The 27,514-nt window shown below is 44.4% G+C and overlaps 1 protein-coding gene across 4 annotated transcripts in view; it reads left to right on the top strand.

Annotated features, from left to right (window-relative positions):
- Positions 1–27,514, top strand: part of TMEM260 (transmembrane protein 260) — a 62,147-nt gene that overhangs the window by 17,632 nt on the left and 17,001 nt on the right. For 2 of the 4 annotated variants that reach the window (XM_008269705.4, XM_051822918.2), the window contains exons 4-10: positions 10,060–10,237; positions 11,807–11,920; positions 15,940–16,119; positions 17,392–17,432; positions 20,085–20,168; positions 23,513–23,627; positions 25,567–25,736. In XM_008269705.4, coding sequence (XP_008267927.3) covers positions 10,060–10,237; positions 11,807–11,920; positions 15,940–16,119; positions 17,392–17,432; positions 20,085–20,168; positions 23,513–23,627; positions 25,567–25,736 — 882 coding nt within the window. The remainder of the gene's footprint in view (positions 1–10,059; positions 10,238–11,806; positions 11,921–15,939; positions 16,120–17,391; positions 17,433–20,084; positions 20,169–23,512; positions 23,628–25,566; positions 25,737–27,514) is intronic. The other 2 variants (XM_051822917.2, XM_070053599.1) reach the window with 2 other exon arrangements.

Here is a 27,514-nt window from a genome sequence, read left to right as displayed (position 1 = left end):
TTCTAAAAGAAACAATGTAACACATTCAAAGTGGATCCTTACTCTGTCACTTAATCTCATTTGTTGCCAAGACACTATGTTTGTGACAGACAGCAGCAACAGTAGGGACGTGGTCCTTGAAAGAAAGAAAATTTACTCCAGCACCAGAATGTCTTTTGTCTTAATCTCTTGTAGTTTAAAAAAAAAACTCTAAGGATAAATAATTTTATTAAGTGGTATTTTAAAATAGGACTAAGTTGAGATCATTAGGAACCATTGCTGTTTGGAGAGCACTAAAACTAAGGAGAAGGAGTGTCTGAAAATAAATATATTAGAAAACCTTTAATTTTGAAAGTCAAATAACTTCTCTAGGGACACACACACACACACGGTGATACATACTGTTAATGTAAAAGGTACACGAATATGATGACATGGTTACTCAATAGTATCAATAGTCCAAAATAATTATTTTGGCTTTGTAATAAATAGAGGATTTGGAATTCTTCAAATTTGGTTTCCTTATGTTTTGGTTAGGTTATAGTTGAAATTTTGAGTTCCTGAGGGCCATATTACTTTGGAAATATAGAGAAGTCTATTTGGTGCTCATTTGGTGCGTTTAATTCAATAGGAACCTGGTGAGGGGGCAGCGCCTCCGGTCTTTGTGAAAGTATTTCCGGGAGAACTTTGGGAAAGGGGACAGCTGTAGTGTCACCTATAGTTAGTGATCCAGAGACAGCCCCATTTGCAAAGAAACCCAGAGGCAGAGAAACCCCTTGAGAGAGCAGGGACAGTCATTTAATGTCACTGCAACATGAAGTTTGAGAAGGGTTATATTAAGAAAGGAAGCCTCAGGTGGGCTGAGACCAGCTCAGGAAAGATCTCCTCTGTCATGAGGAGGAGCTTACATTATGTTTAAGGAGTCATAAACATGTCGAATGTAGAGACGCTAGAGAGCAGGTATGTTTCAGACGCCCCACTCTGGTGGTGGTGGCAGGCATTGGCCTGGAGGCAGAGCTGAAAAGGGACCAGGGTGTGTGGACCAGACAGGAGGTGTGTTTCCAAAACAGTCAGGAGGTAACATTGGCGTGGTGTGAGATGCTCATCAGTGAGAAGGAGGGAGAGGAAGCTTGGATGATGAATCCCAAGTCCCTTAACTTCGATAACTAGAAAGATAGTGGGAATGCCGAAGATAGAGACCACGGGAGCAGGAATCATTTTTAGGCAAGGGGATGACATTAATCTGCATGTGTTGACATTGGGCTTGGTTCTACGGGCCATCCATAGTTGGAGTGGCAGTGGGACAGACGGCAGCTGGTTGGAGATAACGTACGTCTGACACTGGGAGAAGGGGCGGTGCTGGGGACACAGTTGGTGTTTTCAGCTTCCAGTTGGCCGTTGACATCAAGATAACAGATAAAGCGAGCCAGACACAGCATGCGGAGTGAGAAGAGCAATTGCCTGAGAGTGGAGAGAACGCAATCCTGGGCAATACCAGCTTTAAAGGAATTAATGGAAAAGGAGGAGCCGCTCAGAGGAAACACTGGGAAGATGCACACCTTGGGGAGGGGGCCAGCCGAGAACTCAGTGGAGTGTGTCTGGAGAGGGGGCCAGCAGATATCGGGCCCCAGCCGAGAACTCAGTGGAGTGTGTCTGGGGAGGGGTCCAGCAGATATCGGGCCCTAGCTGAGAACTCAGTGGGGTGTGTCTGGGGAGGATCATCAGCAGTGGTCAGCAGTGCAGAGGGGACCTCGACGACAGCAACGGCAGAGAGAGCTAAAGTGAGGAAGAGAGTGGAGGCAGCCGGTGTGGACAGCGTGAGACTGATGCCCAGCCTAACTGGCCAGGAGTTATCTTCCTTGGTTTGCTGTTGAGTCATTTATCTCTGACTCATTAAGGTGAAATAAACACGCTCGGCTGACGCTCAGGAGCAGCATTTAAACAACGTGCTGGGCCTGTCTTCCTCCAGGGTCAGCCGAGCGATCTAGGATTACCACAGTGTTGGAGAAGTCATCGTCCTTCCTGTGGCTGATGGCATCTTTTCTATTCTTTGAAAGATTATTTATTTGAGAGGCAGAAGTAGAAAGAAGTCTTTCATCCACTGGTTCAGTCCCCTTCCCAAATGGCTGCAATGGCCGGAGCTGGGCTAATCCAAAGCCAGGAGCCAGAGCTGCTTCCAAGTCTCCCACATGGGTGCAGGGGCCCAAGGACTTGGACCATCTTCTACTGCTTGCCCAGGCCACAGCAGAGAACTGGATAGGAAGAGGAGCAGCCGAGACTCAAACCGGCGTCCGAGTGGGATGCTGGCACTGTATATGGTGGCTTCACCCACTATGCCGCAGCGCTGGCCCCATGATGGCTTCCTTTGATGTGTCAAGTCGCAGGCTCGGCTTGCTGTGCACAGGTGTGAGGGTCCCATCTCTTTGTTGGTGTGTATGTGTGTGATGTTGTGGCACTGGGCCACACCCTGGATTCCAACAGTGTGCTCAGCCTGCAGATCTATCAACGCATGGTGCCCCAATGACAAGTTGGCTTTCAGGATAAATACTTAGTTTTAATGAGAATCCTGAGATGCTGAGAGCAACTTTGTGAAGCTCTGCCTGTGGTCTGCCTGCCACCATAGTCTGGTTTTGCTTAACTGGTGTGTTCTATCTTCTAGCAACTTGATGTCTCCTGCCCTAACGCACTTCCCACTCCCCGGCATGCCGTCAGCTTTCGTTTCACTCGTTCCCCTGACAAGTCACACTGTCTTCAGACCCACGTCTTGGCTCCTTGTTATCTCCTCCTTGTCGGCCTCCTACTGGATTTGCTTCCTTCCCTATCCAGCCTGGGCCTCATGGCTTGTTCCTTGACCATTCTTTCCATGTTGTCCTGCTGTCCCTCCTACTTAGCAAAACCCTACAGACTGGCTCCATCCAGCCTCTCCAGGCCTGGCTCAGGATGCTACAGGCCTTCCCACAGCCGTGGGGCTGCTGCTGCTACTCCATACCTCCAGTCTCTTGAGTGTGTGACCCAGATGAGCGTGGCCTGCTACCCACAAAGCCTGGGCTGTGTCTCCCTGAGCTTGCAGCTTTTCCACATTAGGAGGATTCAAATCACCTCCAGTTTTCTTCACTCACTGGTTTGTATGTGTTGCTTAGTTGGAAAATATTGGTTGACTCTAAATATTTTTTAAGATATATTTATTTATTTGAAAGGCAGAGTTACAGAGACTCAAAGGCAGAGAGATTTTCCATCTACTAGTTCATTCCCCCAAATGGCTGCAACAGCCCAGAGCTTGGCCTATCTGAAGCCAGGAGCCAGGAACTTGGAGCTTCTTCTGGGTCCTCCACACGGGTACAGGGGCCCAAGCACTTGGGCCATCTTCCACTGCTTTCCCAGGCCACAGCAGAGAGCTGGATCAGAGGTGGAGCAGCTGGGATTCAAACCAGCACCCATATGGGTTGCTGGCACTGCAGGCAGCTACTGCTATGCCACTGTGCTGGCCCTGACTCTAAATGTTAGCATAAAACAAATGTTAAAGACAGTGCTGAGGCCAGCGCCGTGGCTCACTTGGTTAATCCTCTGCCTGCGGCGCCGGCATCCTTATGGGCGCCGGATTCTAGTCCTGGTTGCTCCTCTTCCAGTCTAGCTCTCTGCTGTGGCCCAGGAGGGCAGTGGAGGATGGCCCTAGTGCTTGGGCCCTGCACCCGCATGAGAGACCAGGAAGAAGCACCTGGCTCCTGGCTTTGGATTGGTGCAATGCTGGCCATAGTGGCCATTAGGGGAGTGAACCAACGGAAGGAAGACCTTTCTGTCTCTCTCTCACTGTCTATAACTCTACCTGTCAAATTAAAAAAAAAGTGCTAAAATATATGTATTTTAGGGGAGATTTGAAGTTGGACTTATAAAACACTACTGGAATCACAGAAATCCACATAGGCTTAGCCTATATATTTTATGAAAAAATAGTAAAACAAAGAGGCTTCCAAGATGTGTCGTTCTGTTCTGGTGTGGATGGCACATGACTTCCTGCTCTGGAAGGCAAGCTCCCTCTCCTGTTCCCTACAAGTCTAAGAGAACTTCGGTGTCTATTTTCGGAATTTTCTCACAGTTTCCCTTGAGAACATCATAGAAATTACAATAAAGAGGGGACATGATGTGTTCTTGGTGGCAAGCAATTGACTCCGACTGTGTCTGGCAGAAAAGAAATGTATTAAAAGGAAGCTGGAAAGAACTCTACGATTCAGTAATAAAAAGTCAAATAGCACAATTTAAAATTCGGGCAGAGGATCTGAATAGCCATTTCTCCAACAGAGATATACAAATAAACACAGAAAAAAGGTGTTAGCATCACTAGCCATTAGGGAAATGCAAATCAAAACTCAGAGAGGGGTGGGCGTTTGGCATAGCTGTTAAGATACCCATAACCCATACTGGCTCCTCTGCCTCTGACCCTGCTTCCTGCTAACAGTGCACACCCTGGGAGGCAGCACGTGAGGCTGAAGTAGTTGGCTCCCTGCCACCCACATTGGAGACCCAGATGGAGTCCCCCGTCTCCTGACTTTAGCCTCGCCCAGCCGTGGCTGCTGTGGGCAGCTGGGGAGTGAACCAGCAGAGGGGAGAACTCCGTCTGTGTGTGTTTCTGTGTCTCTGCCTTTCAAATAAATAATAATAATAAATAAATGTAAAAGCCCCTCAGCCAGATAGTGGTACTTCAGAGCCACTAGGATGTCTGGAATTAGAAGCCAGATAACAACAGGGTGTAGAGAACGCAGCCCCTCAAACACTGCTGCTGAGAAGCAAACAAACAAAACTCAGGATCCACTCCCTTTGTGTCTCCAGTTGACATTGAACTCCTGCCCATTTCCCTAGAAGCTTTGTTTGATCCCTGAGCACGTTCATTTATAGTATGATTCATGTTTTATAATCAGTTACCTCCTGTTCTGTGACTTCACTCGGCAGCCTCACAGATTATTTCTCTGAGACCAGGGAAAAATCAGGTGAAGGAATATAATGGATTATTCCATTGCAAAACCATCCTGACTTTGGAGGTGGGGGTTGGAGAGGGAAAACTGACTTTGCTGATGCGGGATTAGTCTTCATAAAAGGCTAATGTACCCAACTATATGAAGTAGTCTAAAGTGACTGAATAAATTTTATCACTGAAGTCAGTAATTTTACCTTACTCTCTTTAATTTTTGAAACCATGTGAAACATCTGAAGAGGCAGTTAATATAGTTCATCCTCTCCGTAATTAATGTCAGCATTTCTGACGGTTTAGGATGTCTTCGTGGGCATCATCACTGCAGATTGGGGAAGTCTGGTTTTCTTCCTGAGGCTTCGTTTATAATGGGACTTCCTCAGTTTGCGTTAATGAACTTTGTGATACTAAACTTTGACTAATGGTTCTTTCTTTTTTTAAAAAAAAATTTATTTAATGAATGCATTTTTTCATAGATACAACTTAAGGAATACAGTGGTTCTTTCTCCCATACCCACCCTCTGCCCCCAACTCTCATCCCTCCCCCCTCTCTCTCCCCCATCTCCTTCTTCATTATGGTTCATTTTTAGTTTGAATTTATATACAGAGGACCAACTCCATGCTAAGCATAGACTTCAATAGTTTGCACCCACACACACACAACATACAGAGTACAGTTTGAGAAAAAAATTTGCAGTCAATTCTCATAGTACAACTCATTAGGACGGAAGTTCTATATGGGGAGTAAGACTAATGGTCCTTTCCAAAAAAAAAGAACAAAACCAGACTCCAGAAGTTTTGAATGCTGGTCAAGCTAGTAGTGTGCTGTTTTGATACAACATAGAAACAGACACAATTCTGACAATCCCCAGAGCCTGGTACAGAGCTCACCAAAAAACAGTGCAGGTTATCGTTAGTCTAGAATAAATTACGTGACACTGAAGCTCAAACAGCCATCTTTTGCTCCACACCGTGGCGGCACTGGGCCTGTGTGCCTGCACCGTTTGTCCTGGTTCTGCTCCTGACTACAGAACTCTGGAAAGGTTAGCTGGCTTCTCTGGGCCTCACTTTCCTCATTTGTACAAAGGAGGTGCATAGGTGCATAGCGTCACAAAGGAGGTGCATAGCGTCTACTCCCAGGGCCACGGTGAGTCCCGTGAATCGGTGTACAGCACTCAGAACAATACCTGCTTACGCATGGTAGCCAGAAAACCCAGTAAGCTTTAGCAAATTATCATCCAGGAATGATAGCAGTTTGTGCACTTTTTGTTCTCATTTGAAGTAATTGCAGACTTAGAGGAAAACAACAAGAATAGTCCACTGTGTACTCTTCACCCAGGTTCCCCAAATGTTAGCATTTTGCCATGTTTGCCTTATCCTTGACTGTTTGTACAGGCATATGTTATTTTGTTTTCTGAGTCATTTGAGAGTAAGCCACAAACATTGCTTTTTTTTTTTTTTTAATCTTTCAGTGCTTCAGGGTCTGTTCCTTAAAAACAAGAACACATCTTTACATAGCCACAGTACAGTTGTCAAAATCAGGAAAATACCAGTGATCCAACACAGTTACCTCATCTGCAGACTTGATTCGGATCTTACTAGTGGTGACCGTAATGGCCACTGTAGCGAAAAAGTCCCCAACCATGACCACGCCTTTCATTCTGCCATCAGATCCGCTGAGCCTCCTTAATCTCAAACACTCCCTCCGGGACTTGGTGTTGCCGTTGTTGTCTGTAAAACTCTGGCATCTTGAACACATGAGGGCGAGCTATTGTGTAGCGTGTCCATCAGCTTGCTTAGATGTAGATAGCAGTACCATGGATGTGATGTGACGTTCTTTTCATTGGAATCCATTAGGAAGCACATGACATCTGCTTGTGCCATTCCTGGGGCTGTTTACCTTGGTCACATGGCTAAGAGTGTGGCCACCAGGTTTTGCTGCTCTGAAGTTAACCACTTCTTCCTTTGTAATTAATCTAAGTATAACGAGATACTGTGAGACTGTGCATATACTGTATTATTTCAAAACCTTTACCCACTAATTTTGCTATTTATTTAAAGTTGTTTTTTTTTTTTATTTGAAAGCAGAGTGACGGAGAGGGGGAGAGGGAGAGAGGGAGAGAGAGAGAGAGAGAAAGAAAGAAGTATCTTCCATCTGCTGGTTCACTCCCCAAATGCCTGCAATAGCTGTGGCTGGGCCAGGCGGAAGCCAAGGGCCTGAAACTTGATCTGGGTCTTCTCCCACATAAGTGGCAGGAACCCAGCTACCTAGGCCATCGTCTGCTGCCTCCCGGGTGCTCATTAGCAGGAAGCTGGATCAGAAGTGGGTGGGACTAGAATCAGGCACTCTGATATCAGATGAAGATGTCCCAAATGGCATCTTAATCTCTGTGCCAAACACCCACCCCTAATTCTTAAACTGGTTATCAAGTGGTGATTTTTAGTTGCATCATTTTTTCCAGTTTTTAACTGACTTCTTATGAGAAGGAAGTGCTTCCCCTTCTCCCATTTGTATTTACTTGTACAACATAGACTTGATTCTTACTTCCTCAGTGGGGGTAACCCACTGCTGTGATCACTTTGATGCTCAGATGAGCCGTTTGGCAGTGAGAGCCCCTGTGGCTGGCTCCTTGTCCTTCATCCTGTGTCCCTCATTCTTGGAGCACTTCCTTACCTTCTAGTGCTGCATGTTTCAGGCTCATTTTGAACTCAAGCAACGCCGACCCTGTAGTCAGCCATTTCTCCAAGGGTGCTGATTTGTGTTTTAAGTAGAGAGAGGAATGTTATAGTTTATGCTGACACGAAACTTAGACATTCCTTTTAGGATGCTAAAAATACTTTAATCCATTCTCTCATTCAGTTTCTTTAACTCCTACTCATATTTCAAAATCAATGTCAGAATAACTGATACAGATAATTAAATGTTATAGATTATCAGCGATGTGTTAGAAACCTGGTTATTGAAGGGGAATTTGAGAAGAGAGCAGCATTTGAAGAAGCAGAGAGGAGCTGGAGGACACCTAGTTCACGGGGACAGCGTGAGCACAGGCCCGGCATGGGAGCAGGAATAAGCTTGCCCTCGGGGGACTGGGAGGCACCAGCCAAACCAGCCAATTGAAGATAAAAGTGGCGGGAATTGTGGCTGGATGGGGCCCAGTGTGTCGGGAGCCTGCGTTCCAAGCTGACCCACTTAGAACTTACCCTTCAGACAATGAAGCATCCTCAGGTTTGGGGCTGAGTGGTCTTCAAGAGTGTGTTTCGGGGAATTCAGTGTGATGTTACAGTGCAGAAGATACTGGAAAACAGAGAACACGACAGGAAGCCGTTCCCATAACTGGGGGGCCGTTGTTGTGGCACTGCACCCGCATCTGACCCAGCTCCCTGCCAGCACACCTGGGAAAGCAGGGAGGATGGACCAAATACCTGGGGCCCTGCCACCCATTGGGAGACCAGGGCGGAGTTCCTCCCTCCTGGCTTTGGTCTGGCCCAGCCCTGGCTGTTGTGGCCATTTGGGAAGTGAACCAGCAAAGAGAAAATCAATCTCTCTCTCCCTCACTTCCTCCCTCCCCCCATCCCTCCCTATTCCCCTTCTCTGTTACTCTGCCTAGCAAATAAATAAATCTTTTTAAAAAGCATAATTGGGTCTAAGGTAGTAAAAATACAGACCGAAATATGAAAATAGTTTGGAAAGAAGAAATACCCTCAGGGTGTTGAATCAGGATCACTCGAGAATGAGGAATTCTGAAAGAAGTAGGAAACTGCTGATTTTTATAAGGGAAAAAATAGAAACCAAATGTGAATAGAAACTCAAAGGAAAGACAAGTTTGATATAGAATTCTTAGAATAACTCTGGGGTGGGTTCTGTGGTGCAGTAGGTTAATCTACCTACAGTGCCAGCATCCCGTATGGGCACCAGTTCTAGTCCCGGCCGCTCCTCTTTCAATCCAGCTCTCTGCTATGGCCTGGGAAAGCAGTAGAAGATGGCCCAAGTGCTTAGGACCCTGCACCCGCATGGGAGACCAGGAAGAAGCTTCTGGCTCCTGGCTTCAGATCGGCACAGCTTCCGGCCATTGCAGCCATTTGGGGAGTGAACCAATGGAGGGAAGACCTTTCTCTCTGTCTCTCCCTCTAACTGTCTATAACTCTACCTCTCAAATAAATAAAATCTTAAAAAAAAAATTACTCCATAATTTTTATATAGAACAGTATAGTTGGAAACTATGATTTGGGACCATATGGTGTCATAATTATTAGAAATACTAGTTTGCTGAATTTACAAAGACTGTTAGAAAAAGGCATTCTCAGTAATAGCTTTAACTTTGCTAAATGGTTTTAGCTTTCTACAAGATAGGACATTATTTTGGTGTGGGACATTCCAGTGTGTTCAAACCCATCACCTGTCTCAAATCAAACCTCAGAACTGAGATCCGGACTCCCAATGGATTTGAAGTCCATGGCTCTTGTTGGCATTTAGGAGTGAGAAATTTGTTTCCAAGTACAGCATTTGATTCTTTTAGTGTTAATGAGATTCACATCATCATCCCCTACTTTAAAAAAAAATCATTTTTAGACTTCAACTTTGTCCAAAGACAAAAACGTTAAAAACTGGCCACTTGGCTGTCCGCAGATCTCAACATGGCCGAGCTGTGGCAGTCTCTGACATGTTGAGAGCTACCAGCTGCAGCCATTCCCCCAGGAAGTGAGTGGGTGCTCGCTCCTGATAGAGACGCTGCAGTCCCATCCATCTTTGCAAGTAACCATACTCCACTCGCGGCCAGACGGTCAATCTTCCCGGGACCAGCAGGAGCACGGCCCAGTCTGCTGTCCCCACTACTGTCGGTGCAGGTTCTCTCAGCCGACTCAGGGGTCGCATGCGAGGGCTGAGGCTCACTCCCTCCACAGGCTTGTTCGTTTGTTTGCTGATAGTTTCACATACGGCCTTCCTAATTAAAATCCGCTGGAAGAAATAATTACACGAAATAGCGTCTTAACCATAAAATGTGTCGAGGAGAGTGCCGGGCGACTGTCATAATTTCTGCTGGTACAGTTTAGAAAAAGGAAAATAAAGTCGGTTCTTTTTGCTGGGAAAGAAGATTTCATGTTATCTGTGTTTGCAGGCTCTCTGGCTCACGCGCTGGAGGAATCCTTGCCGCGGGGGTGTTCTCATTTTCTCGCCTAACATGGCAGTGGTCCATCGCAGCCGAGGTTTTCAGCTTAAACAATCTGTTTGTGGGGCTGCTGATGGCTCTCACTGTACACTTTGAGGAGGCAGCAACTGCAGAGGAGAGATCAAAGGTAACCTATTTTGATCAAAGTGAAATCATTTTTTTTGTTTTAATTTTTAGACAGATGCTGAATTTCTTTTCAACTTTGAGCTTAGAGAGCGTTTATCTGTTCTGACGACTGTCAGGGCAGTCTGGGCCTGTTGACAGAGAAAAGGTTCTCAGTCCCTCCCCTGTGGGAGTGGGACCACAGGAGCTGTAGGGAGCAGAGCCCCTTCGCCTCCGAGGTCAGTTTCTGGAGAGTGAGGGCTGTGGGAGAGTCCCCGTGAGTTCTATGGGAAAAGAACGTTCACTCCCAGCTGTGTGTGCCAAGCTGTAGACCTGACTGCCTTAAACATTATGCTTTGTGATTTATTGACCTCCTAATTGCAAAAGAGAAAAATTATAATTTTTTTAACTAAAAGAAGAGTGTCGAATGTAAAAGTAGTTCAGAAGACATTGCAGTGAATTCCAAGACAACCATCATCAAAACCATTTGAAGTACGAAATGATCTTGTCCTCTCTGAGCTTTTGGTCTCCGCACTAGACAATGCCAGATCCACTTAGGCAGCCTTGTGTTGTCAAAGAATAGAGAAACAAGAGAGCATCAGGGTGTATCTGTGGTTTCCGTAAACAGATCTGTGATGCTATTAGAGGGTTTTTTGTTGTTGTTGTCATTTAAAATAACCTTGTTTTTCTGATGAGGTTCAACAAAAAATTACTCAGTACATTTGTTGAAAAGTAGTGAGACATGACTTTATCCAGGTTCAGATGCAGGACCACTGCCACGGGGTTGTTAGGAGAGGAGGGAGGTCAGGCTCAATCCCAGGTGCCACAAGGAGAGGCAGGAATGTATGGCCAAGGAGCAGGTGGAGCTGGTGGATGGGAAGTTCCCTGGGAGGACTCTGGCTTTGCTGACTTAACAGGGTCCTGGCTGAAGGGGGCCCCCACCCCTGTCAGATGCCCACCCCAGTCAGATGCGCCCTGAGGGAAGGTGGAAGGTGAAGCACCTAATCAGGTATCAAGGGAATCAGAGGAGGGGGAGCTGGGGCTTTTGGCTAAACTGACCTAGCAGGATTCCTACCAAGCTGGGACAGCAGAGGTGAAGGCGGAAGCCCCAGCGTCAGTGCCTTGTTGAGAAGAGAGTGCGGAGGAGCCTGAAGAGAGCCTGGTCTAGGGGAGAATCTGTCGATTTTGTAGCTACCGTTTGATGAAAGGAAGCAAAAACACCCCCAGAGATAGCCAGGTTTCCAAATGAAAGGTGTTACAGCTCACATATTTAATAGGAGAAAAGGTAAAGCAGAATTGTTCCAGGTACAGGTTTTCCTTGAAGAAAAATGACAGCAATACCCTGTTACTGTAAGTCCTACCCAGGCCTTCCAAAAGTGGGTGTGAAGACAGTCTTGTAAGTTGTTCAACAAGGATGAAAAATACTAACAGGAAACAATAGTGATGAATATTAGTGTCTGTCAGAATGCAACTGCTGGCGTCTCAGAGGCTGATTTGAATCTGACATGTGATACAGATATTTGCTGTAACAGAGTGACTTACTTAGCATTTTAGGTAAATTTTTAACTTATGGAATTTTTTTCTTTATTTTTAGATTGCTAAAATTGGTGCTTTCTGCTGTGGCCTTAGCTTGTGTAATCAGCACACGATAGTCCTCTATGTTTTATGCATAATACCTTGGATTCTCTTTCGGCTTTTAAAAAAGAAGGTAGGTCCTTAAATTTTGTAAAATCAATTCATATCTAGGTCCATGAAGTTTGGGGCATAATTTTTGGGGTGTTACATGGAGCATAAATAACCTCAGGCCCTAACACTATTGACTAAAAAGGGGGGGGGGCTTAGAAAATTATGCAGTATTGATTGCAGCAGCATCTGGCCTGTTTTCTTGCTGATTTCTGATCAGCATCTCAATGAAAATAGGCTAAGAAGACTTAACAGCAATATTCAGTTCCTTCCCTTGTTTGACAAACATCCTCAGGCACACGGCACTCATTTTGCTATGTGTCGAGTGCCTGCTCTGCACCCCAGGATTGCCATGGGCTCTGGAGGTCCAGGCTCAACAAACCTGACACCACCACTACAGTGACCTCTATAACAACATTCTCAGATAAACTGTAGTTCTGTTTCCTTAGAACCTGCTTCCCTGAAATTTAAAAGTAATTAAAAAATGATTTCCTGCTGTTTCTTCTTCGTCTGAAGGAGGGAAAAAGATCATTAATTAAAGTGGCAAAATATAGCAACATGGGAAAGTATTTGGTTAGGCACTGGGAGTTGTAGGACAAGGCAGGGAGTTGCAGGGAGAAATGCCCTCCAGTCTGTCAGACTCCTGCCCCGAGGTAAAGCAGCCCGTAAGAAAGCTGGGGCTGGAGTCATTTTGTTTATTGTGTTTATTATTTATGCACAAACTCGGTTAACGTTTACTTATCATTGTATTTGTTAATTATATCCAGCTATCAGAGTTGTAAGGGAAAACATAATAAAATTATTACATAGAAATAGGGAAATAATTATACCACAGCCTTAGATAACTGTATCTGCTGTGCTTGAACACATTTTGCTTCTTAGCTTCTTGGCAACAAAGCAAAAGGACAGCATGGGGATCATATAATTCTTACTCTGTGATTACGAAGTAAATAAAAGGCAAACATCACAGCCGACAGCACAGAGAGCCTTATTGGAGCTGGCACCTGTGCTATGAGCCGTGTAGGTCACGATATAAGGTATATCAAACAGTGTAACAGGCAGCATCTACAGTGGTGGTTTTCTTGAGTATCCAGAAAATTCTCAGGTTGATCTTTTATAGTATAAACACTTGACTTAAAATGGATATATCACATAAAAAAAAGTGAACTCACTGAAACCTTCTCTATGAAATTCAAAATGAGAAAGCCCCAATTTTTTTTTTCTTATAAATTGATGGATGCACAGATTGGTCTGGGAGGGACAAATGGTCCATTCTACCCAATCAGCAGTTGTAGCCAGGCTTCTGACATGAGTAGGTATCAGAGAAGCATTCAGTGGGAGGAATGTCGAGGGCAAGTGTTTTGTGTTGGTTGATTGAAAGGTGAGCCATACATTTTGTAGGAGACTTGGGGGACTCAGAATGGACCTGAGTTATTTTGGGGTGAGATCAGATTTCAGCATAAATACATATACCTGTACTAGGTGAGCTACTGATGAATAAGGGGGAAATTCGGGGAACTCTGAATTACAAGTGTATATTTAATTTCCATTATTGAAACAAGTGATTTGAGGTCAGGCAAGAAGGCCCAAGTCAGTTATTTCAACCACTCAAATTATCTGGGAAGCTCTTTAAAAACAAGTTTTATTTATTTATTTGTAAGACAGAGTGAAAGAGTGCGAGTGAGTGCTCTTCCAACTGTTGGTTCACTTCCCAAATACTCCCAACAACCAGAGTTAGACAGGCCAAAGCTGGGGCGAGGAACTCCATCCAGGCCTCCTGAATGCGTGACTGGGACTCAAGTACTTCGGCCGTCATCTTCTGCCTCCCAGGATGTATTAGTAAGGAAGGTGGATCGGAAGTAGAAGTGGTTCTGAACCCAAGCACTCTGATAGAGAATGCAGATGTCCCAAGCAGCGACGTAGCCCGCTTAACCACATGCCTGCCCTGTCTGGAGAGCTTTAAAGAATGCGTGCATTTGTATATGTGTACACATACACATATATAGCATTATACATGTATATGTGTGTGATTGTATTTAAATGAGTGTGTATATTTTTGCTGAAACCTAATCTCACCCCTGAATAATCTAGTAATTCTGATCTGGGGTGAGACTCAGACATCCGTAGTTTTAAGAAACTCCGAGTGATCGCAGCGTGCAGCTAGGACTTCAGAACCACTGCCTGGACTCTCTTAACAGCTCTCATGTAATCGTCTCCTGTTTGTGTCCCGCACTAAAGCAGTTCTACAGCAACTGCATCTTACATTCTGAATCCAACTTTATATACAGAGACCGCAACAGTATAGACATTTACTTTCCTTAAAATCCCTTTCCGACAGTAAAAGCACATTGTTTCACTATTTCTACCCTCTTTTCATGCATTCACATTTTATGTATCTCATTACTGCTGTAGAAATCGCAAATGAAATCAGTACTAGAATAAAAACACTTCATTTTCAATTAAGAATGTTTATTTGAAAATGCTAATATAAATCAACATGTGTTCTCCTGGTGAATGTAAACCTTGGTTCTTAGATTCATCCTCATATGAATTTCTCCTTTTTGTTAAGTAGAAGTTGACAATTTCCAATCCAATTACGATATTTGTATGGGACTCCCTTGCCCAGTTACTAACCACGCAATATCTGAATGTTTTTGGTATACCAGAGTTCACATTCTGCTGGACTCACTGTCCATAAAATTTTGTGTATATTGCCCTTTGTTTTAGAAATATACAAATGAGGCTGGGTGTTTGATACAGTGGTTGAGACTACTTGGGATGCCTGCATTCCATATTGGAGTGCCTGGGTTCGAGTCCTGACCCTGCTCCTGATCAAGCTTTCTGTAAATGCACACCTGGGAGGCAGCAGGTGATGGCTCAAGTACTTGGATCCCTGCCACCCACATGGGCAACCTGGATTGAGTCCTGGACTCTGGCTTTGGCCTGGCCCAACACCAGCTATGGTGAGTGTTTGGGCAGTGAGCCAGTAGTTGGGAGATCTGTGCTTCAAAAAGTACATAAATAAATTAAAAAAATGCATAAGAGAAATATATTCCCCCAAACAAGGCATATGAGGCAACATTGTTACATATAGCAACAAATTTCCTTTACTACAGCATCCTATATGTCAGTTGGGGTTGGGGGTGGGGGTTGGGGGTGCATTTGGATGAGCCTGGAGCTTATATAAAAGCTGGCTGGCCGGTGCTGTGGCTCACTAGGCTAATCCTCTGCCTGCGGCGCTGGCACCCTGGGTTCTAGTCCCCGATTGGGGCACCGGTTCTGTCCCGGTTGCCCCTCTTCCAGGCCAGCTCTCTGCTGTGGCCAGGGAGTGCAGTGGAGGATGGCCCAGGTGCTTGGGTCCTGCACCCTCAAGGGAAACCAGGAGAAGCTCCTGGCTTCGGATTGGCGCAGCATGCCGGCTGGAGCATCCATTTGGGGGGTGAACCAATGGAAGGAAGACTTTTCTCTCTGTCTCTCTCTCTCTTTCTCACTAACTCTGCCTGTCAAAAAAAAAAGGAAAAAGAAAAGGTGGCTTCACTTGTGCCAGACGTTTCCATGAAATGTCCAAACCCTTGTAGAAAGAATCGTGTTGGTAATGTACAGCTGTAATCAGGTAGATAATTAGATCTGCTCCCAGGGACAGTGAGGAAGTGAACTGATATTACGATAAGATTCGGGCCATGTGGAAAAGCAGCCAGGCAACACTAGTTGCTTCCAAGTGGGTTATGTCAGCTGTGCAGTGCTGCAAGTCATGGCATGGTTTTAAATGCAAAAGATGCAGTAAACATGGCACTCAAGAGTCTTGGCTAATATTTGCTTCCCTCTGATTTCACCTTCCATGCAAAGGAGTTCAAGCTGATGCAATTTCCCCATAATCCACAGTAATCAGAAGGTTTAACATAGTATTCTATGGTGACTTAGTAGAAATTGAGAGATCAGCCCTGAGTAAACATATTTGATGTTTTCCTTGATGTGTTCCTGGAAGTTCCAAGATGAATCGACTAGAATAAACATGGCTGTGCAACGCCGTGTGCTCTGCTGCAGGAACTCTCCCTGGGCTGCCTGCTGAAGCTGAGCGCCTGCTTCTCTGCTGGCTTGCTGCCCTACGTCTACCTGCCAGTCTCCTCCTACCTCAGTCGAGCCCGGTGGACCTGGGGAGACCAGACAACACTGCCGGGCTTTTGGACACATTTTCTCAGGGAAGAATATGGAACGTTCAGCCTGGTAAGACTGTGCTTAAAGCCCCTCTAGGGCAGTAGGTGTCCCAGCTGCAGTGTGCTGCCTGGACCTTGATTGAAAAAAGAAAAGAAAAAAATCGATAGTTATTGGTGGCAGCAGAAAGATTTTTTATTTCAATTATTTGTTTTTAAAGATTTACATATTTATTTGAAAGGCAGAATTACAGAGAGGCAGAGACAGAGAGAGATAGGTCTTCCATCCGTTAGTTCACTCAACAGATGACTGCAACACCGGAGCTGTACTGATCCGAAGCTAGGAGCCAGGAGCTTCTTCCAGGTCTCCCATGCTGGTGCAGGGGCCCACGGACTGCTTTCTCACTGATTTCCCAGGCCACAGCAGAGCTGGATTGGAAGTGAAGCAGCCAGGACTCGAACCAGCACCCATATGGGATGCGGGCAGAGCAGGCAGCGGCTTTACCCCCATGCCACAGTGCCAGCCCCTATTTCAGTCATTTCTATAACCAACTTGTCCCTTGGAATGTGACCTCTAACATGTTATAAAATAATCAGAATCATTCAGTCTGACATCCCATGGTTGTGTATCCTGAATCTGCTTTTCAGGATGCCAACCCCGGGAAGGAGTCCGGCCCCCGCTCTCACCACATTTCAGTCTGGTTAGCATTGGGTCCCACTGTGGACACTTAGGCTGTGAATACAAATATTTGGAAAAGATTGAAAGATAAAAAGACACTCAAAATTTTTAATTTACCTTGATCAAACACTCTTTTAGAAAGTTTTTTTATTTGAAAGGCAGCGTTACAAAGAGAGGGATAGACTGAAACAGAGATCTTCCATCCACTGGTTCAACTCCCCAAATGGCCACAATGGCTGGAGTTGGGCCAGGCTTGAAGCCAGGAGCCAGGAACTTCATCTGGGTCTCCCACATTGGCGTAGGGGCACAGGCACTTGGGCCATCCTCCTCTGCTTTCCCAGGTGCATTAGCAAGGAGCTGGAGCAGACTATAGCAGAGGAGTGAAAAAAAAAAAAAAAAAAAAAGGCTATTAAATCACTGAGGTATTAATCATTCCTGCTGGAATAGTTTAACTGATTTTTAGCCAATTATTATTTTTAAAATTCTTCCTAAAGATGTCCAAGTTTCGTTTTCACTTAAAAATTCAATGAGGCTCTGAAATGAAGAGAGATACTGCCTTATAAATTAAAAACATGGATCTTTTAAACCAAGGTCATTAGAATAGAATAGCCTAACAAAGCTTGAGCTTAATGCTTATACAAATAAATTTTTCTCCTTTGTGTTTAGGCCAAATCTGAAATAGGATCCAGTATGTCTGAAATACTGCTGTGAGTACAAAATGTTGGAAATTGGTTTTAAATGAATTCTCTATTAGTTCCTGATTTTAGAGTTCATCTGTAAAGAAGTATCTGAGAAGTTTTTACAGTTAACAGTTGTCAAATATTCTATCATTTTCTTCAATAAAAAAAGGCTTAAAGTGAGCAATAAATACAATCAGAATATTAGGAAACTATATTGAGCCTATAGAATTGTTCAACTTCCAATTGGATGCAATATTACCCAGTGTAGTATTGCTATATAAATAATTTATTCTTTATTCTGTTTTTTTATATTGTCTCTCTTGTTGAGACATTCTGTAATATTATATTCAGCACAATTTTAACAGTTATTTTCATGTCAATTCCCTTTTAAGCTATTTTAATTCTCTTAATTCTTCAGAGCTTAATTTATTTCTTATAACTTCCTTGAGGCTGTCCTTGTCATGAGCTGTGTTTTTGACTTACATATTTTTAACATCCAATTTTATTAGAGCCGGCTTACACAAATATTTTCATCTATCCAGTCATGTTCTTTGAAAAATGGGTTAATATTTGTTGCTTTGAACCTGCACAGATTAAGACAATTTGAAAAATATCCATACTACTCTCAATATTTTCAATACAAAGTTTGGAGGAAAATAGGTTTCTATAACACTGATGTGAACTTTTTCCGATTACTAATTTGGAGCTCTTGGAGCTGCATGAACAAACTATGGGAAAATATTTCAACATTACATATGAGGCAGTTCATGGGTTCTTACACTTTCTGTCGTTTCTCTTTAAACAACTTTTTTTCCTACTGCAAAAAAAGATGCATAATCATAATCAAAATGCAAAAATACAGGTAAACAAAACTAAGGAAATTAAAATTGCCTGTAATTCCAACATTCAGGGATAGTCACTATCACTAATCTGTTAACACTTTGCTTGTATTTTTCTGCTATTTCCTCTATTTTTGCTTGCTTCTAGGAACAGATAATGATATGCATACTCTTGTCAGCCTGCTATTTTTTGACTTTATACCGTATCTTGAGAATATTTGCATGCCATCAGTTACTCTTACCTAGGCTTTGGATGGTTCTCATGATTGATGTTGTTGGTGCCTTTTTATGTCTGAGGCTTCTGGGAGGCCTTTCTCTTTTACTGGGGAGAAGGGAGCAAGCGGCGCAGTCTCCTGTCAGATAAAAACTGCTTTATCATGATGTCTAAGCTTCATGTGATTCTGCCTTCTCCTTTCTACCTCCCTTCCAGGGCTTTCAGAATTACTGGGATATTTTGCCTTAACAAATCCCACATGAGCCCCAAAACCCCTCCACAGTAATCCTAGACCCTTGGTTTAGCTTTTCTAAGTTACACATAAAAGTCATCTGTTGGGAAACTGAAAGGCCTTCTTTACACTAAAATAGTAGCAGTTAGGTTCTGTACCTAGAAAAATGACTTGACTAAAGGGATGACCTCTCACACCCACACTATTTGAACCAAGTCACCATCTGCAGTGGAGGCATGATCCTAGCACCCTCTGAGTGAGAGTCTAGTCCGTAATTGTTTCAGGTGGGCTGGAGTGTTGAGAAAGGCAACTCGTAATTAACAGGAGAAAAATCCTTCAAAATGATGAACCCTAATCATCTACCCTTTTCCAGTCAAGCAAATTAAATTCTTTCCCCATGCATATCTCTAAATTGCAATCCCTGTACAAGGAAATTATTGAATCTAACCTTAGGCAGTGACCATCTTTTAGAGCTTACATTGAAGCAACAGATCACCAAGAATTAATTTTGAGACTGACTTCATTCCTTTTGAAGAATGGTTAGAAATGGGCCTCATGCTGGAATCAATTTTTCAAGTGTATTTGAAAATGAGTAAGGATATCTTCTTTGCAGTAGATGAGGCTCCATTAGTTGAATGCACATTGTGTGGTTTCCATAATGATGGCATCACATCTTCTGTGAAATTGCCAGTAGGGAGGAGAAAGTTCTTTGAGATGATGTGAAAAGCCTTTGCTTTTTAGAAAATCAGAGGCAGCTGGGGTAGCGGGTATTTTAGCACTCAGCACCTGAAAAATGCATCCTAGTTAATTGGAGAATTTAGTTTAATTATAGGGGGAAAAGAAGAATACATTTCCCTGGCATAGCTTAAACATTTTTCTGAACCAAACAATATAGAAGACAAGGAGAACTTTTAAGGAAGAAGATAACCCAGAAAATAATACTGGGAGATCATGTCTCTTGCCTTTGTTTTCTTCACGATTGGATCTCCAGAAAACTACTTGAATGAAATTTAGTTTTCAGTTGCTGAATCCCTAGAGACCGTGTCTGCATTGCCAACAGAGGAAAGTTCAAAAACCCATTTCAGACAACTTCTTATCAAGCCAATAATCAGGGACATCTTCCACAGTGTACTAGTGTCAGAGCACAGAAAAATTATTTGTCCTGATCCTATCCCAAATTATATGTGTTTGATAATTGGAAAACATTTCAGAACAGTTTAACTCTTTCTGTGGTACTTCTGAATTTTGAAGGAGACAAAATTTTAAAACGTGACCCAACCCCTAAAATTGTTCAGTGCATAGTCAGATATATTCCACGAAGATTTTGTTTGGAATTAACCAAGTTTGTTTTCTGCCATCAATAAGCTGGGTTGGTTGGTTTGTCTGTTTTACAGTTCTCAAGTAACAAATATGAAGGCTGAACTCTCATTCAACATCCAAGCCCTTGCAGTTTGGGCAAATATAAGTTTACTAAGAAAGTAAGTATCATAATTCCTTTTTCTGTGATTTTTCCCATTTTCATACACGGAATTAATCTTTTCAATACATCATTGAAGAACATATATTGTTTTATATTCTAAATAAATGATTCTCCTAACAACTTCTATTAAGATAAGTGCACATTGGCCAGCGCCGCGGCTCAATAGGCTAATCCTCCACCTGCGGCGCCGGCACACTGGATTCTAGTCCCGGTCGGGGTGCCGGATTCTGTCCCAGTTGCCCCTCTTCCAGGCCAGCTCCCTGCTATGGCCTGGGAGTGCAGTGGAGGATGGCCCAAGTCTTTGGGCCCTGCACCCACATGGGAGACCAGGAGAGCACCTGGCTTCAGATCAGTGTGGTGCGCCTGCCACAGCAGCCATTGGAGGGTGAACCAACGGCAAAGGAAGACCTTTCTCTCTGTCTCTCTCTCTCACTGTCCACTCTGCCTGTCCAAAAAAAAAAAAAAGATAAGTGTATATTACTTTTTCTTCCTACAAAAAGTGATTCTAAAAAAATGAATAGTATATTTTAGTCTAAAGGGACAACTCAGGGTGGGTGTTGTGGCATAGCCAAACGAGTTAAGCTACCACCTGAGATGCCAGCATCCCATACAAGTGCTGTTTCAAGTGCTGGCTCCTCCATTTCCAACCCAGCTCCCTGCTGATTTACCTGGGGAGGCAGTAGAAGATGACCCAAGTGTTTAGGCCCCTGGGAGGCCTGGACGGAGTTCCAGGCTCCTGCCTTTGGCCTGGCCTAACCCTGGTCATTGTGGCCATTTAGGGAGTGAACCAAGCAGATGGAAGATCTTTCTCTCTCCCCCACTCTCTCTCTGCCATGCTGCCTTTCAAATAAATAAATAAATGTTTTTTTAAAAGGCAACTCATTTGATAAACTTGTGATTTTATCATCCTTTACTACAGCCAATTATAAATGGTTGATTTGGAAAAGAAAGACAATTTAAATTCCCCTGATGGGCTGGCTCCGCCGCTCACTAGGCTAATCCTCCGCCTTGCGGTGCCGGCACACCGGGTTCTAGTCCCGGTCAGGGCGCCGGATTCTGTCCCGGTTGCCCCTCTTCCAGGCCAGCTCTCTGCTGTGGCCAGGGAGTGCAGTGGAGGATGGCCCAAGTGCTTGGGCCCTGCACCCCGTGGGAGACCAGGAGAAGTACCTGGCTCCTGCCATCGGATCAGCGCGGTGCACTGGCCACAGCGCGGTGGCCATTGGAGGGTGAACCAATGGCAAAGGAAGACCTTCCTCTCTGTCTCTCTCTCTCTCTCTCACTGTCCACTCTGCCTGTCCAAAAAAAAAAAAATCCCCTGATGACAAAAGAAAGCGTAAACATTTGCATTATTAACCTCTACTAATTTTTAACAGCATTTATTTATTTTAAAGGCAGAGCAACAATGAGAGAGGGAAACACACACACACACACTACACACGCATACAGATAGTCCATTTGCTGCTTTGCAGACCCAAATGGCCACAACAGGCAGGAGCTGGGCCAGGTGAAAACTAGAAGCCAAGCAACTCTATCTGGGTCTCCCACATGGGTGACAGGGAGTGAACCAGCAGATGGAAGATCTGACAGGGGCCCAAGCACTTTGGCCATTATCCCCTGCCTTCCAAGGCATAAAAGCAGGGAGCTGGACTGGAAGTACACGAGCTGGAACTTGAACCATCCCTCCAGCATGGAATGCCAGCATTGGAAGGGGACAGCTTAACACACTGCACCACAATACTGGCCTCTAACATCCATTAATATTTTAGTCATTTACTTTCCAGTCTGTTGAATGCATGTATAAGATGCCTTCAAAAAGTTAATGGAAAATTCATATTATGAAAAAACTGAATGAATATTAAAGTTTTTATCCCAAAATAAGCTTATATTTTAAAAAAAAGTGGTATTAATTTGAGGAACAGGCAGAGAGAGAGAAAGAAAGCAACATTATATGTTTATTTATATATATGTATATATAGAAATGTATAATATATAATATATAAAAATATATTTTATATATATATATATATAAAGAAACTCCAGTCTGCTAGTTCATTCCCCAGATACGTGCAGTGGTGGCGGGAGGGGGCAAAGGCAGGAGCAGGAACTTAATCCAGGGCTCCTGTGTGGTGGCAGGAACCCAGTTACTTGAGCCATCACTGCTGCCTCAAAGGTTGCATTAGCAGGACGCTGAAGTCCGGAGCCAGAGGCAGAAGTGAACCAGGCACTCAGATCCGGGCCACAGGCGTCTTAAGAGCAGCTTAACCACTAGGCTAAATGTGTACCCCCAAACCCATCTTTTTTTTTTTTTTTTTTAAGATTTATTATTGGAAGGGCAGAGTTACAGAGAGAGAAGGAGATGGGGAGAGAGAGATCTTCCATCTGCTGGTTCAGTCCCCAAATGGCCGCAAGGACTGGAGCTGGGCCAATCTGAAGTCAGGAGCCAGGAGCTTCCTCCAGGTCTCTCAGGTGGGTGCAGGGGCCCCAGGCACATCAGCAGGGAGCTGAATCAGAAGTGAAGTAAGTGGGACATGAACTGGCACCCATATGGGATGCCAGCACTGAAGGTGACAGCTTTACCTGCTAAGCCACAGTGCTGCCCCCCCCACCTATCTTTTTTTTTTTTTTTTTTTTTTAAGATTTATTTGTTTATTTGAAAGGAGAGATAGTGAGGTCTTCCATCCACTGGTTCACTCTCAAATGGTCACAGTGGCTAGAGCTGGGCTGATCCAAACCAGGAGCAAGGAGCTTCATCTGGGTCTCCCATGCAGGTGCAGGGACCCAAGCACTTGAGCCGTCCTCCGCTGCTTTTCCTGGCAATGAGCAGGGAGCTGGATCAGCAGTGGAGCAATTGAAACTTGAACCAGCACCCATATGGGATGTGGCACTGCAGGTGGTGGCCTTACCCACTAAGCCACAGTGCCCACAGCGCCGGCCCCCAGATAAACTTTTTTCAAAAGATGGTACTGATACACATTTTCATTCTACTACATCCCTACCTAACAAAGAGATGTGTTTTAAAACATTTTGAGCATGAAAACATTGTTTTGAGTACTTCTTAAATTTAACAAAATTGATAGTTTGTATTTCTTCTGTGAATTTTAACTTTGTATCCTTTGCTGCATAGTTCCAAGTTGTCTATAGTATATAATTCAAACTCATTACTGTATTTGGTTATCTGTTTTAATTCAGATTTTTAAAATGGAGATCCTTCTTTATTCTTGGTTGAAAATGGGATGGTTTGTGGTTCTGAACATTTTTCCCTACAATTTAAGGCTATGTAATATTGTTGATATTCATACATCTAAATAATTTTGGATCTGTTTTTATTTTTTATTTTTGTAGGGACAAACAGACTCCATCAGTAGTATGGCTTTTTACTGGAATGCTTTGCATTTATTCATTGTTCTTTGCTTGGAGGGCAAATTTAGATATTTCAAAGCCACTTTTCATGGGTGTGGTAAGTTTTGCTTAAATCTCCCCTTTTCCCAGGAAGTTCATGAAGACTGTATGCATTTGTCTTTCATGATCCCTGTAGAAGTACAAATTATTTCAGGCATAGTTAATATTTTGTATACTGTTGGGACAGGTGTTAGCACAGTGGTTAAGCTGCTGCTTGGGGCACCTGTGTCTGGTATTAGAGTGCCTGGGTTAGAGTGTTGACTCTGCTCTCCAGTCCATTTTCTTGTTAATATGTCCCTAGAGGCAACAGATAATGGCTCAAATACTTGGGTCCCTGCCATCCATGCAGGAGACCTGGATTGAGTTTGTGGCTGCTGACTTTCACCTGGCTTGGCCCAGACTCTTGCAGGCATTTGAGGAGTAAGCCAACAGATGGAAGTTACCGCTCTCTCTCCCTCTTTCTCTGTCTCTCTGTCTCTCTGTCTCTCTGTCTCTTCCTTTCATATAAATTAAGTAAATGAGTAAATAAATTTTAAAAAGTTAAAACTATCAATCTATTAAGGCTGAAGGTTCTTTTTAGGGAAAAAAAATACATTGTTAACATAGTTAAATAAAAAATAAATATAGACTTAAGTTGGTCATTGTGTTTGTGGAGGGATGTGTACACATGTTTACAGTTATTGCTACAACTATATTTCTTCAGGATTTTTAAAAAAAATAGCTACCTTTTTATTGATATTGCACTACAGTTCCAGCTTCCTACTAATCTGCATCCCCGGGAAGCAGATGATGGCTCAAGTAGTTGGGTCCCTGCCACCCGCATGGGGCACCCAGATGGAGTCCCCACTGCAGGCGTTTGGGGAATCAGCAGATGAGAGCACTTTCTATCTCTGCCGCTCAAATAAATAAATAGAATATAGACAACTCTTCTCTGACAGCTGGAACTAACTGTGTGTGGGGTTAAAGAGTGCCTCCCTTGATTGCCTGAGTTTTGGATCACTTGAGAAACTAGATAAGCCATTTTACTGGGTGAGGGAGTTACCTTTATTGCTAATAATGCTGAGATCAGAGAATGTGGCTTCTATGTGGGCCAAGGGACCTCCTTACACTGTGTCCTAGAATGGACACACACCCGTGAGCCACGGGCAGTGCTGCACAGGGCCGGCCTCTCCCCACCTCATCCCCAGCCTCTGGTGCCATTGGGACAGACTGTCCCTAGACAGGTGCTTTCTGGGGACAGTCCACTTCCCAGAGACAGAAAGAGGAGGAGCTCTGTGCAGGCCCAGGCCCAGCTCCCAGCTCACCAGTTAGATCAGTGTCCCCTAAGAAGAGTGAGAGAGGCCAGGACGGTTCTACTTAGGGAGCGCCTGAGTGAAACAAAGCCTTTCTCCACTTCCTGCACCCTGCCTCCTGGTGGAGTTCCAGATGAAGGCCGGAGTGTGTGGATCCAAAGAGGGAACCGCGGGCATCAAACTCGAAAGGAGGAATGTGTAAAGATGGAGCACTGAAGGGACCCGACACTGGGATGGGGGAGTCCGTGAATGAGCCTCAGTTGACAAACAGAGCAACTCGGTGTATGCAGTGTGCTCTGCGATTATTTATTTATTTCGAAGGCAGGGTTACAGAGAGGGGGTGGCAGAGGCAGAGAGAGAGAAAGATCTTTCATCTGCGGTTCGCTCCTCAAGCGGCCAAAACAGCCTGGGCTGGGCCAGGCCAAAGCCATGATCTAGGAGCTTCTTCTGGATCTCCCAAGTGGGTGCGGGGGCCCAAGCACTTGGGCCATCTTCTACTGCTTTCTCAGGCACATCAGTAGGGAGCTGAATTGGAAGTAGAGCGGCTGGGACTCGAACCGGCTCCCCTAAGGGATGCCAGCGCTGCAGTGGCAGTTTTGCCCGCTGTGCCACAGTGTTGGCCTCTGCAGTGTATTTTAAAAACATACAAGTACCTGAGCGCTTGCACAGTCACCTGGACCTGCTGTTTACCCGACTCTTTCTCAGGTGGAACGGTTCTGGATGCAGAGCAATGCAGTGGTGGCCGTCCTCGCTGGCGTCGGCTTGGCTGCCCTTGTGTCTGAGAGTAGCCGGGTGCTCAACAGCAGTGGGCTGCAGTGTCTGGAATGGCTCTCCACCACCCTTTTTGTGGTTTACCAAATATATTGTAATTACAGGTAACGCGTGGTTATTCTTATCTAAAAATAAGCACACAAGCCAGGAACGTTTGGACATTGAGATATCCTAGAACTTTCATTTTTATCTTCCGCTGGTTTTCAAGACTCAGAGTTGATGCAGTTTAATGAAGGCAGATGTTCTGAACTTTGGGGTTTTAAACCCTGTGACCCAGAGTCTGCACAGCTGATGTGTGTTTTTGGGCCATGGCAAGCAGGGGTCTGGATGGTGCATGCAGAGCGTGTACTTACTTGTGGAGAACCCCAGAAGTACTGTGGAGAACCTGGAGTACATGTGAATTTCCACAATTCAAAGATCGCTTAGATGGAGGAGAAAGAGATTTGGGGCTTTGTGTGTGCCTTAAAATAATTTACTGTATGCTTCAAAGATTTCATCCTTTGAGTAATACTTGTTCCTGGTCCAGATTACCCCATAGTAGTGAATGCCGATTATTTTTAAAGGAATTTTAACATCATAGGATATTAAATAATATCATAAATGTGATAAATAATATATTTAATATCATAGGACTTAATTTTCTTAAGTCTCCTATGATATTGGTATCATATATATTTTTCAAAATCTGCCTAATGGCTATTAAAGTAGAAATCTCAGTGTAGCAGAAGACGTGTGAGTGTTAGATGTCAGCCCGTTTATTTCAAAACAGCAGTATGGTGTGCACGTCACCCAAGTGGAAGAGTGAGTCCTGTGCAAGTTTGTTGCCATGGAATCTGCCTGGCATTGTTTTAAACGATTGTGCTTTCCTCCTTCAACTTGACTTTACAGACTTTACAGGGTCCTCTGTAATGCCGAGGCCGTGGGGGGAGCCCTTGTTAGGTGACGGCTGAGTTGCCAGGAGTCCCCATGTCACAGCACAGCTGCATCACCAGCTCAGGAAGCATTCACCGGGCCCCCGCGTGTTGCTTGCCCTTTTTTTTTTTTTCCAAATCCCAGTCTTCCTGTTTGTTGGTTCGCTAGAGCAGTCCAGTTTCAACACCAAGGACACTTCCACAGCATGAGTTTTCCCCCTGCGTCCGTCCGGGAATCTTGGGAGTAGGCAGCAGTGATTGCCGCACTGATGACAAAGGCGGGGGTGATACTCTGTTCCTGCAAGTGTCTGTCTGCTTGTGACACTCGCCCAGCGATTCCACTTGAGGCATTGTTTCTCAGCTCCATCTACTGTAACGGACCTGATAGCAACAGGCAGGGCATTGCTTGTCCCCATTGTCTGATGCTTTTACTTCTCTCATAGTCTTTTTCCTTTTTCCCAGAAAGCTCTTAGAAGTCGTGCCACTGTTTCTTTGAAGTATGAAAGTCCCTTCCTTCTTGAAAAGAGCTGCACTGCTGCTGTTGGCAGTAGCAAATGATGTCTGGAGAGAAGTACACATCTCAAAAACCCTATCCCCAAGCTCCCCGCTTCTCCGTCTCATTCCCTTGTGAGGCGAGCCCAAGAAGCCTGCAGGTCGTGGAAGCATCACATCACCCTCTGCGTGCGAGAGTCATACAGATGCCCCAACAGGACGCCAGACATTGGCAGATCTCCCTTTCCATTTCTGGAAGTTCCTTTGGAGTAAATGGAGTTAACATGAAATTACTTTAAATCACAAAGGGAATCTGAAAACCTAGTTTGAAGACTGAAATTGGCTTGTTTTTAGTAGGGAGGAAAGGACCTCTTCGTGAGCGCTGATTTCCCCTCTATGGACAGGATTGTAAATTCCAGAAGTGAGGCAGCCCACTGATAATTGCACAGTCTCCCCACCCCCACCCCGCCCGACACACA

This window comes from Oryctolagus cuniculus, chromosome 12 (genome assembly GCF_964237555.1).
Source record: "Oryctolagus cuniculus chromosome 12, mOryCun1.1, whole genome shotgun sequence".
NCBI lineage: Eukaryota > Metazoa > Chordata > Mammalia > Lagomorpha > Leporidae > Oryctolagus > Oryctolagus cuniculus.
Note: the sequence above shows the minus strand (reverse complement) of the source record. Positions and strands in the feature narration are given on the sequence as shown.